Source organism: Larus michahellis, chromosome 3 (assembly GCF_964199755.1).
Source record: "Larus michahellis chromosome 3, bLarMic1.1, whole genome shotgun sequence".
NCBI classification, from domain to species: Eukaryota; Metazoa; Chordata; class Aves; order Charadriiformes; family Laridae; genus Larus; species Larus michahellis.
The window spans coordinates 83,273,175-83,286,530 of record NC_133898.1 but is presented as its reverse complement, the minus strand read 5'-3'; the positions used below and the strand labels follow the sequence as shown (position 1 = coordinate 83,286,530).

General features: G+C 38.9%; 1 protein-coding gene across 1 annotated transcript in view; it reads right to left on the bottom strand.

The window, feature by feature from the left end:
• The window catches only part of PREP (prolyl endopeptidase), a 102,723-nt gene that overhangs the window by 79,462 nt on the left and 9,905 nt on the right, over window positions 1–13,356 (bottom strand). Inside the window, exons 4-6 of the mRNA XM_074581030.1 lie at window positions 11,627–11,757; window positions 8,237–8,446; window positions 7,017–7,138 (exon numbers count right to left, since the gene is read on the bottom strand). Of these exons, the coding sequence (XP_074437131.1) occupies window positions 7,017–7,138; window positions 8,237–8,446; window positions 11,627–11,757 (463 nt within the window). The remainder of the gene's footprint in view (window positions 1–7,016; window positions 7,139–8,236; window positions 8,447–11,626; window positions 11,758–13,356) is intronic.

Below are 13,356 nucleotides of genomic sequence, written 5' to 3'. Positions count from 1 at the left end.
TATTATTTAAAGCCTAATTAGTAAAAGGAGCTTGCCATCTACTTCACTTTTTTCTTTCATTACAAAATATAGTTAATTCTTTGTACAAGCCACACAAGGAACCCCAAAGGGTTATGTGTTCTGCATTTATAATAGCAGTAATCATCTTTGAGGATCCACAGCAAAAGTGAAGTTAAATATTTTGTCTAGTAGCAGCACATTTCAGGCCAAAAATTCATACATAATTAAACAAAAGAAAAAAAAAAAGAAAAAGAATGAACAGGAGAAAGCTGTTGGGTTTTCAGACTTCCTGGCTTTACATATAACTCCTCAACTGAACATCAATAGGAGAGACATTAAAGTGCTTTGCTTCCAAGTGAAGTGCATGACAGAAACCCCAGCGAATATTAATGCTAGTTCTTTGAATACTACCTGGGTAGTCACCACTGCAAGATTCAGGAGAAGGAAGAGCTCTCTATTTTTATTTCACAAATAGGGGGTCTTTGAATGCATAGTATTATATTAAGGCAATTATATATACACACTCTTCCTTTTTAAGCTAACCAATTAGAAGTTTTAGCATCTTTGCCCTTTTTGTTATCAAGGTGGAAAAAACCCTAATGACTAATCACAGTATAATTTGTTTCTGCATAAAAAGATATTAAAAAAATTAAATAAGTAAAATTCAGTTATTAGATAGTATGCCTGTGTTGAGAAAAAGATAACAGACTTCTCCTTTAACTGCACATATTAACACTATCATAACTGACAACCTGATCTGCATCTGCGGTTATTTTACAAACTACTGCTCCTCATGTACTAGTGCCCTTTGCATATGGAACAAGGCAACTGCCATTGCTATCCAATGCATTTCCAATGGATCAAGAAGAAATTAATCACATATCAAAAAAAAAAAAACTCACAAAAATCACAGACAGAATCAAAGCTTTCAAACAGAGCCAAATGGTCAAATTAGTAACTGGACTCCAAGTACCCAGTCATGGGAAGATCAAACCACCTGGAGAAGGCAAGATGGGCAGTAATAAAAATGCAACCATGCAACACATGGCATTAATAAGTAGAAATTAAAAACCTATCCCATCAATAAATTGCATTTTAACACTGCTACAATATTCACTATATACTATGTATGTAACAGTTTAAAACCAGGCAGAGTGATGACTAGATTTATTTTTTTTTTAAATATTCATTTAGGAACGTACCCAGTCACCACAGTAAAACATACTGATGACAGCGGTTACTTCCTAAACTTCAGGTAAATGCCACACAAAGAGTTTTGCATAACACCACTGAACCTGAATATGACTTGACTAAGAGGAATCTGTGTGCAAGAGACATTTCAGATTGATGTAGAAATTATCTGCCTTGCCTTATTTACAATATTTTAAAGCTTCCTATCAGGCGAGTAAAGTAAAATACTTAACACAAAAAAAATAAAGCACATGCCTTCTACCGAGAAAATAGTAAAAGTTCGTGTAGAATTTGCTGAAACATTCGGTTAGTAACAGAGCAATTACGCTGTCTGGACAGCCTCAAGTGTTCTAACATCATAGATGTGGGCATGATCCTGGTGCCACAAAGTTCTGCTTGCACAATGACAAAATCAAGAACCCCACTGTAATCTCTCAGTCTTTCAAATTCCACTTTTATTAACTATTAGAAAAAGCAAAACTATTTCCTTTCCTAGAATAGGAAACAGTTTTTTCATTAGAAAAAACAACTGTGAAAGGCTGTTGTTTTTAAGGGAGGTGGGTGGGATTTTTTTCTAATGAAAGCAACATAAAGCTATGTTCTGACATTATCTTTGCAGCGGTATCAGAAAGTCACTGAAGCTTGCATATAGCTCCTATCACATTTTATGGTCTAGCAGTCTTTTGAGAATTTGAGGATTGGGGAAAGAACTCCCTTTCACTAAGCAACCTCTTGGGAATGTCTGCACAATCCAAGGCTCCTAAAGCTGGTACTCTAAGGCTGCAAATGCTTTGTTTTGATCTCTATTTGCGTCATACTGGTTTAATCAACTAGATTTTGGAAGCCCTAATGATGGGTGATCACAGGAATGCATAATTTCAGGATCAGGTCCAACAGAAACCACTTAGTACATTCTGAGGAGCAGGCCTGACATACTGTATACAGGACATGGGCTGGTTAAATGTAAACATCATGCTGATAAGTTCTTTCCATCCATTCCCCAGGTTAGAAAAATTGCTTTGGGCATTGATTCAATTTCCTTATTCCAGGCAAGTTTTTATTCTTGTATTTCAGATACAATGTGCTAATGTAAAAAGCATTTCTGACTATATCCCTTTTGAGCCTCTGCTAAGCCTGGCGTTGAAGGAGACCTACCAAAGCTAGAGAACTGGGTTTTTGACTGTAGATCATTGTCCTTACGACTGTTTCAACTGCAACAGGACACCAGATAACCTTGTTCAGGAGAGGAACACAGTGATACATACATGCATATTCACATGCTTTCTCTTTCCTGAATCTAACACAGAGTAAAATTAGTAGCCTTCTGACGTGACAAACATCACACACACAATTTTTCCTGTGGCTTTCAGCTTGCTTTTGAGTGCAATAAAAACACCAAAGCATCATGAACCTGGCTATGTAAGAGACTGCCATCTACCATAGCCCCACATGCAGCCAGAAAGATTGCCTGCTTGTTTCTTAATAGTAAAATTCTCCAGACCTATTGCCAGGGCTGTAGGAAGATATTCATAGTAGGCTTCTATTCCAGATTCATCCTTGATAAAGACAGTGTAACGCTTTAGAAAAATTCCCACAGCCCTATTTTATCCAGCAGCGTATCTCACTTGAACAAACTGACAACATTTTGAGCCCTTCCCCTTCATGCTGCTCACTCTTCCCCTGTGGATGCTGCACTTCCACGTTCCTGCAGCGAAAACACACCATAGCCAAACATCTGGCACAGCTTACTCCTCTGTGCTCTGAATTTCATTTCCAAGATCGCCTCCCTGGCTGAGAACCACTGATGTTAACTGACAGCTTTAAACATAAAAAATTAAAAAAAGAAATAAAAATTGTCAGTTCAGGGACTGTGCACAGTGTTTGTCAGCAACATGAAAAACTGTACTTGTTTTACTGCCGGCAGAATTGGGATGGGAGGGTTTCCCTCACCCCCTCCTTTCTGTCCTGTTTACTTTCCCGCTGGTACCGTAGGGACTTTTAACACTACCGACTCTGAAAGGCTCTTATATACTGTATTGTTTAACTTTGAGAATAGCAGTCTGGCTGCAAGAGAGAGAGAGACGCTCTGAGAGGAAGCAAGAACATGCCATTTAAACAGAGAAGCATGGGAAGCTCCTCTTTTCCGAGAGTAGCTAGAACATTGCCAAGGTTTTAAAAATCTTCATACCAGGCTGCCCTCTACTGGGATGTTATTCAAATAAACTCCATCCCTGCTCTCCCCCACCATCCTTGAATCTGTACCAGAAATACATATGCTTTCTCTACACTAATGAAAAGATAGCCGCTTTTTCAAAACTTACATATCTGACTAACAACAAACAGATTTTTTTTCCCCTCACAAGCAATCCATTCAAGTGAGGAGCTGGAAATGCCTCTATATTTCTATGCCAACACCATTTTCAGCACCACAGATTTTGTTTAAATCAAGCATACTTGGGGCTGGTGTTGAATGTGTAACGAGGAAAAAAAAAAACCAAACCCTGAAACTATTTTCTTGCATGTTGTCTTGTAAATGTATTAAGCTGACGAAATTTTACATAACCCTCTTTTATCCTAAACAGTGACCTAGCTTCTTCTCTCCACTGAAAATACACACCACACTGACTCCCTACCGTGCACCCAAGATTACTCATTTTTTTGAGGTATCATGGCAACATTATTACTTTTGCAGTCTCTGAGGGATCTCCGTGTCCAGTGCTTTTCATTTGCAAGTTATTTCTCTCCCTCAACCCATCGGCTGTGAGACCTGCAAATTCTGCTCTAAACCTGAGTATGGAAGTTCAAGCTCTACCCCAGCTGTAGAGGAAGGTTTGGTAGTTGAAACTGGACCACTCACACCATAATCCAACTATCTTCAGTGGGGCTTGTGTAAAACATCAGAGAACCCAAATCTCTCTACCTATTTGCCCCAGCAAGGCCCTGTAAATTAAAAACATTTGTTTATTACTCTGACAGGAATGCATGAAAGGGAACTTTCATAAAACGCTGAGTTGTGCAAAGCTGCATTATAAAATCTGTGGCAGCACATTAGCACCAAGTAAGAATACTCAGGACAGTGCTAATAAGCCATACAATTTGATTTTTACTAAAGATATTTTAATTTCCCCCCATTATTTTGTGGTCTTCCACTTTCTCAAACACACACTCAAAAAAATTGCCCAGAACACTTGTTTGAATGGCCTGAAAAGAAGATTTTTGACCTATTGCACAAGGATGAAACCACAGTTTGCAACTGCATTGTTTTGGTTTGGTTTTTTAATGGCAGAATATTTTTTTTCCTGATCATTAAAAACCATTTTTCATTAGTATCAGGATGACAGAGCCACACAGATCTCTGAGCTGGAGCTCACAGCACAACCCCAGAGTATCAGCTGTTTTAAAGTACTTTCACATAGATAAGCTCATGATTATTTACCAAGGTGGATCTCTGCTTTACCAGTCCTCCTTAAAATAGCATTTCTTCTTAAATACCAACATCTCTTGTTATTTAGGCATTTAGGAAGTTTATGCCTCCTGGAGGTCAAGAAAAAAAGTCATAAGCAGACACATAAATTTATTAAACAAGAACTCACAGCAGTGAGGTGTTTCTCTATTCACCACCCTCCCCACTTTCCCAATACTTATGGGGCTGTTTCAATTCTTGTGTTTTCAGAGCTGGTAGCTGTGCTACATTCTGTTACTTTCCTATTCTACAGCAAGAGTTACCACTACCAGTCCCCTCTTCCCACCCCAAAGACGTTTTGATCATTTACTATAAGAGCTATGTATTCTCTTTAATTACAAAAAATACCTAAGGCATTTGGTATCAGACAAAAAGATACTTCTTTTACACTTAAGGCTGCCTCGCGCTTTTCTTTCACAATAGAAGAGCCAGGAGACACAGGCTGGCTGCTTCTCTGCACCCTGGCCAGGCAAACTTTTTGCTGCTCACTACAAGCACCGAGCTACGAATTGTCTTCCTTGGTCCTCCTCATATTCGGTTCTATATTTCTGATCTTAAAACGCTCCAGCCCTGCTTCTTCAATTTAGATAAGAAAAGGCTCTGTTAGTGTGCTATTATCTCAAAGAAGGTTTTGCTACCTATAAAACAAGTGTACCTCTACACCTAATACAAAAGGTATCATTTCCACAAGATTTAATACCATCTGAGACCGCAAACTTTCACTACCCTAAAATGTTGTATAGTCCAATGAATCAGATTGCAACTACCTTCCCTCATGGAAAATGAATTTGCCTTCACAACAACATGCGTAGTTTAGCTCATGACACTGCAAAGCAATAATAACAACATGCATCACTCATGTGAATCAGTGGATACATCACTACAAGACATCTGTCACCAACAGAAAGCCCATTTATTTACGGAACTAGGGAAAAATAAGGATAACAATTTTCAAATTCTGTGTTATTGCCAGTTAAACTCAACAGAACTGACTAGTTTTTGAACAGTAAAAAAATTCCAAAGCCCTATTTGCAAGTTTACACTGATATTCAGGTCAGTTAAAGGTATGTTTCGTGAATAGATAAGATTATGTAAAAAAGGTTCTGTTTATTCACAGAACCTACAGATAAGTTTGATTTGTACAAAGAAAGCTCAGTGTGGTCACTTTGCTGGGGAGCCCTTCACATTCTTGCTCACTGTCTCATTTTGAATCTCAGTGTTCAAATTCTTTGAAAGAGCCTTTCTTTTCTGGGAGCCCACAGAAAACAAAACCCCACCATTCTCATGGGTCGAGATGTTGAGAAGCGACACAGACTGATGATCAAATTTTTAAAAAGAGGTACTGTCAGGGAAAAGTAGTTCTAGGAACTGAATACCCCAAATCAGGGTAAAAACATTTCGTATTTATCAGACGTGTCAGACCAAAAGAGACTCTCTATAGAAACAAGATGTACTGATCAAACACAGAGATAGGAAAGTACAAAGAATTACAACAGGTTTTTATCTGCTGGAAAAACATCAGTTCCCTGATAGAACCACCGCTACATTCCAACAGCGCTTAGAACAATGCACTCAATCAAGCACTGTTAAATCAAATGTGAAAAATAAAACACACATTAATTACAAAACTCAGGGTCTTCGGAACCACTCATGTAAGGACGAACAGAACATGGTTACCTATCATTTTGGTTCACTGGGACTTTGCACAGTATAGTTGTAGTTGTTCAACAAAATAAACTTAAGAAAAGCAATTCTGGCAGTCAATTGTTCCATCTCCAATAACACAGTTCAGACCATACTTGTTCTGATAAAACTTCTTGTAGGGAAACTTAAGAGTCTCCAACTGTGCACACAGCATTAACAGATTTTAACCTGTATGTCTCCATTCTTCAAGTAGAATGGACATATTTTATGTTCAGGAAAGATGTCATGAAAATAAATATAAACAAAATATATACATGGCAGGGAATATCCAGACATGCTGATTATCGGAATAAGCTTTTTCAACAGGAAGTGAAGGCTGGGGCTCAAAACTAAGAAGAAACAAGAACAGCGACACGTTGTCCATCAAATGAGCCTTCTCTGCCCTGGAATGTTTATCAGGCAGAATGGCCTCAATGAAGAAAAAGGGTACGTGATTGTGTCATTATGGCTTGAAGACTGATTTAAAGCAAAGCAAACAGTCTTACTTTCAGTGATTCCTAAACAATGATTCTTAGTTCAATGGTCAACTCTGCAACACTAATAAAAAGCATTCTTTTAACAAAATGTTTTCCACTTTATACCTACTACCAGTTGTTAGAATCTGAAAAACTGAACATAATGATGGCAAGCTTCAGGGCGTTTACCATATTTACCATACCTCAGCTCCACCCATCCATTTTGGTTCATCGGGAAATTCAGCACATAGGATATCTTCTGACTGGTTAGTTCCTAATACATGATAATGCAGTTTTTGGTGCAGATTAGTAGAGGTCTCAGTACCTAGTGAAACGCAGATATTTAAACCAATTAAGATCTCAAAGAAATCCAACAACAACCAACTAAAACCCTTAGAAACTTCTGTATCCCTCTGCATGTAAGAGAGAAGAATAATTCACCGTTTCCTTTTATTGACAATAATACATTCTTCAAATGTGAAGATTTATCTTTTCAAGCTTTGCTTCCTAGAAATACTAAGCAAGCAAAGAAAAGCAACAATCCCTGCTACCCTCTAATGATGTTTTTACTCCTGTTTCACCCCAGACAACTAAGGGGAAATTTATTGCTAATTATCATTCCTAGAAACCTTCATACTTCCATTTGCTGGAAAAAAAAAAAAGTATTTTAAAGGACTGCATGAGGTGTCACTTGATTTTTATTTTTTACAAAATTTTCTTCTTGCAACAGTTTCCAAACTTCAGCTTCTGAACTACCAACATGTTTAAAAGTAAAAAACACAAGGTGGGTATCTAACTTGCAAGTCTGGCAAAATGACAGGCTGCAAAAGCAAATACAGAGGCAAAATTCAGGCTCTTTGCAAGGTTTAACAAAGAGCACAGCTCCAGAAGAAACTTCGCAGTGGCACTGCCTTATACTGAGAGCTGCTCAATTCCTTCCCTACTGACGCTCCTGAGCAATTTATTCCACTTTGTGTGCTGTTCCTTGTGTTTTGCTAGCATAAACATTTTGTGTTGCTGTGCTGTGAACCACAGATGAATTAATCTGGTTGAATAACAAAAAACATATGCCCCAGATTGCTATCCATCAGGTCAGCCTCCCAAGCCAGTTCACCTACGCCCACACAAATGCATAAGCGGAAGAGATCTAAGTAAGGTGTCACCAGACACCAAATTTCACCCAGTAACACCCTGTATGAAAGCTAAGTAAATCATTGCAGAAATAAGGAAAAGGAGCAACAAACCTTTAAGAGAAAGACAGGGACATGAGGATACTCACACTGAGTATAGGTTTTGATCATACAAGACATAATCTGGTATCTATTTGTATAAACTAATATAGCTAGTTATTTCAGTATAAACTAATAGAGCTAATTACTTGTTTTGCTTCCACATAGCATGCAATTAGTACAGCTATACTTACCATCACTTTTCCCATCCTGTTTTGGATAGCAGTTATAGAACATGCCTTTTCCATCATGGGTCCATGCCATGCAACTGAATTTAACTCTCTCCAGTGTATCTGGAAGATCTTCAGGACCTTCTACTTTCATAAACTTGATAGTAACCCAATCAGAGCCACTAGAACTCAGGCCATACGCAAAGTATTCACCATCTTCACTGAATGCATAACCTAGGATATTGGAATCAAACAAGATGAAGTAAGAACCAGCACAAAGAATCAATATTTTCAAAAGCAGTGTTTGTTATTTGTCCATGCAGATTTTTATTATCTACTACACACTAGCCAAGCCCCAACAAAAGAGAGGTGAAATTGTGAAAACAATTAGAAAAACCATGTTCGCTAAACACTGAGAAGAGGGTTTATTTTCTAAAAGACAGTGCAAGCAACAACACCTGCTGTCATTTGGGATTCACGGCACTTCTCCAGTCTCTGTGGATTTCTCAAGTAGTTCACACATCTGAGTTTAGGCACGTATACTCAGGAAGTATGTTCAGTAACATTGCTTATGCTCAACATCTGAATTATGAATTGAGTAATAATTCTTCTACTTCCCTAAGTTTGGAGGGAAGAAGTGGAGACTGACAATGCACACAGGTAGAGAACTTAAAAGTGAGATTTTAAGAAAGAAAGAGTACCAAAGAAGTCAACAGAAACTGAGATGCAAGTAATACATCCTGAAATAAAGCAAGCACCATTTCAACATTGGAGTCACTGAAACTAGATCCTGCAAAGCCATGAAAACTGAAGTAACCGGAAAAATTTCCCACTATCACGCAAATGGATCAGTCACCAGTACTCTCAGCTAAGACCTTGGATGTTTATGTCACTCTACCCAAACTGTGAGGAAAACATGCTTCTGAAAAAAATTCAGAAGAACTTCCATCATAGTTGATAAGGATCAATTTCACTCTTGCAAGTCAACTCAAGGAATAGACTGAATTATCATAGGCCTGAAAGTAATTACTGAAAAAACACACACAAAAAAGTCGCATTTCGTAGAAATTGCAGGTTTGGTAAGGACTACCAAGATGATTAGGGGACTGGAACATCTCTCTTATGAGGAAAGACTGAGGGATTTGGGTCTCTTCAGTCTGGAAAAAAGACAGCTGAGGGGGGACCTTATCAACACTTATAAACACTCAAAGGGTGGGTGTCAGGAGGATGGGGCCAGGCTCTTTTCAGTTGTGCCCAGTGATCAGACAAGAGGTAACGGGCACAAACTTGCACACAGGAAGTTCCACCTAAACAGGACAAGGAGTTTCTTTACCCTGAGGGTGGCAGAGCACTGGCACAGGCTGCCCAGAGAGGTGGTGGAGTCTCCATCTCTGGACACATTCAAAACCTGCCTGGACGCGTTCCTGTGCAACCTGCTCTGGGTGACCCTGCTCTGGTAGGGGGGTTAGACTAGACGATCTCCAGAGGTCCCTTCCAACCCCTACCATTCTGTGATTCTGCGAGAGGCACCACTATGCTACCCTAACATAGTCTCCCCAGTAAGAACATAAGAGTGGCCATTCTGATTCAGAACAAGATTACATCTAGCTGTCCTCAGGAGTAACCACAACGAGATGCCAACAGGGAGAAGAACAATACAAGCACATGTAATAGTTCCTTCAAGTATTCTTACAACCTCTGACCATTTTTAGCTTAGGAGACTTCTTTTCCATTAAGCAGTTCATTAATAATCTTCAATGCCTCCCTCCTCCTTAATCTCGTCCAGCTCGCCTTTGAACAGTAAGTTTTTTTCACCACCAACATCCACTGGTAAGGGGTTCTACAAATCTACTTCTTGACGGATGAACCATCACCTCCTTTTGTTTGCTTTGGACTCAACTCCCACTGCCTTCATTTGATATCCCCTCATTCCTGTAATAGAAAAAATGATGACTAACCAATCCCTATTCGCTCTCTCCATGCGACTACATGCCACAAATGATTCTGTAGACCTTTATTATACCCCTGCTAAATTGTCCATTTTCCAAGCTGATTGATTTGGGCACACTCAATTGTTTCTGACGTTTGCTCCATAACCCTCATTGTTCCTACTGCCCTCCTCTGAACTATATTTCAGAGACCCTTTTGAGCTGAGGGTACTGGAACTATATTTAGTATTCAATGCTACTGTATAAACCCCTGGGTTGGTAATGTAATGGTGTTTTCTGTTTAGTTCTCTATTTTCCATTCAGATATTCAATGTGCTTGTTTGGCTGCTACCAAGAACCACGCTGATGTTTTCTTGGAACTATCTATTACAGCCCAAGAATTGCTCCCAAGTGGTCATGGTTAGCTCAGAGACCATTCCATCCATTCCTCTACAAATGAGGTTAGGAGTGTTTGTCCCCTGTGCATCACTTAATTTACCTGCACAGAGACTTTTATCTGTTAAATTATTGCCCACTCACTATCAACAAGGTCTTCCTGCAGCTCTTCAGCCATTCTTCAGCCTTTACCTGGAATAACTTTGTACTGTCACCAATCTCTGCTACCTCAATGCTCACTCCTTTTTCTAATGTACTGAACACACTGTGCAGTGCAAGTCCTAGCATAGTCCCACACAGAATGCTACTGGTGATTTCCTGTCCCTGCCTTTAAACTAATTATCAACATCAGGTGTTTCCCCTCTTGTTCCATGGCTGCTGTTTTTGTAAGTGCATTTGGAAAGAGACTTTGTCATAAGTTTTTTAGAAATACAGAGAGGTTATATGAACAAAATCGCTTTTATCCACGGTTTAAGGCAGGACTTCTCACTAAAAAAAGCCATAGCGATTCTTTCCGACTAGGTCACATTTAAAGAAGCATCCACTAATTCTGTCCTCTGTTTTTATTAACTGGCCTTGAACAGAGTTAAAGGACTTACAGGTCCAAGAGTCTTGCTTCTACAATAAGCCAACAGGGAGTGGGAAAATGGACAGCTAACACAAGTTAAAGCCCTAGTGAACACAAGTAATTTTGTGCTTCTCATAAAAGTTAAAACTATGTTCTTCACAGTCTCTAACTTGCTGGCTTGTGTTAAAGATGCAAAATAAAATTTTAAGATAATTAGTCAATATAAATACACAAACTTTTTTTCGTTGCTATGGACAGCCTCAAGATCTCTTCATGTTTCAGTGGAAACCTGTTACAGAGCTGTGAAAAAAGATGCTGAGAAACTGAACCAAGTTAATTGTGAATACAATGTAGATTCAGAAGTGTTCTTCTGAAACACTATATAAATCCACATATGGCTATTGTGACTTTGATTAAAACAAGCCACTCTAGCCATACTTTTACCGGTGAAAAGTTGGAAACCACTTCTAAACTTCTGCTGAAAACCCAGACTTATTGAGCAGGAACTACTGTCTCACTAACCTCGTAAAGCCACGGTGCCATCATCAGAAAGCTTATTTGGATCAAGAAAAACTTTGGCATCAGCATCCAAGGAGTCTTGTACATATAAAACTCGCTGGTTCTGCAGTCCTGTATTGTAGAAGTGAAAATACCTAAAACACACACAAGCGGGAAAAACAAGTAGGAAGAACTCAGATTTGCAGTTAGACAAGCAAAAAGAACGTGTATGAGACTGTCATGAAGTGAATAAAAGACAAACACGTAAGGGAAACACAAGCTTCACATTAGAGTAGGAATCATGGCTTCCTCTGTGGCCATCAGGGACTTAACTATCCTCTGTAGGTGCCATTCTCTCCCCCTTAATACATAGCAAGCCCAGATACAAACTTCCAGGCCTCTGAAATGAGAGGAATCTCATCCCACTGTCATATAAATTTTAATGAAGAGACTGTAGAATGCATCCAAAACATCTCTTAAACCTAAAAGCTTCATTTGCCACAGCGCATTTCAAGCAAAGCTAAGTATACTATAAACTCTACATAACTGTCTATGTTAAACAGCTCTGGCAGCCTTAGCATTTTTCTGTTACAAGTATTGGCACAGGTTCTCATCCTTTATGTTCCAAGCTTTGTCATTCACATAGCTGCTTTTAATCTGTATCGGGTGGTAGACAGATGTTCAAATGAAACAGAACTGAAATAGGTTCAACTGTATTTCACAATGTCCCTAAAACTGTGTGTGTTTTGAAAACGTAGGAACACGGAATTACAGAATTCTCATTAGCAAGGGATACTCTTCACATCGTAAGACACTACAGAGCTCAAAGAAATTAATAACTCTGTTCTATGCAATTCATAAGCCTTCACAGGACTTCTAAGTTTTACTACACAAACCCGTGACTTATAAAAATCAAACAGCAGCTTCACCTGGAGGGGCAGGGGAATTAATGGGGTAATGTTCAACCTAAACATAAGTTCATATATTCCCTAAGGCTGTCCAGTACTTGGACACAAGCATGGGAACCTGGTAAACCCAGAACAGCGAACTATACTCACAAAGGCCTGGCTAACAATCTGAAGTAGCAATATGTTCAAAAACTGATGATAATATTCAGTAAGTGACAAAAATCGAACGATTCAAAGGAACAGGAGAAAAAGATTTGTAATTTTCTGTTTGACTATGCATTTTCTAGCCAATTTCACCTCTGCAATGCTGGGCAATAAACTGGGAAGCAAAGGTCAAATAATGTGGCAGACCACCTCCCTGGGCACTCTTCCTTTCTGCAGATTCTACAGAACAGCTCTTCAGACACTGTCCTTTAGCAGCTATTCTTCGGCAGAAAACTGGAGTAATGAAATTGAAGAATTTCTAAGTGTCATGGGAAGTTTAGATAGTTCTTCAAATAGAAGAGCTTCCGCACCCCACACCCTTTACTAAGTGTTACTTCGTAGAGCCCTCTTGCTCTCCTCAAATGCCATAATAAATGGGGGGGGGGGGGGGGTATGATTTTTAAACCACTGTGATTTAAGTTCAGCACATGCCAAGGAATAGTGTTAACACTCAGAAAAAACTAAAAAGACATCTATCAAAAATCAAAGTAAAGTGTCATAACTTAAAGCACATTAAGCTTTAAATATTCTTCCTGGAGAACAGTCAGCTGCATCAAATCAAGTCTTTTTATCTCTAGTGGAGACTGAGCGCTACAAGCACTTCTGCAACATCAAGCCTTACCAGCATTGAAAATAACCACA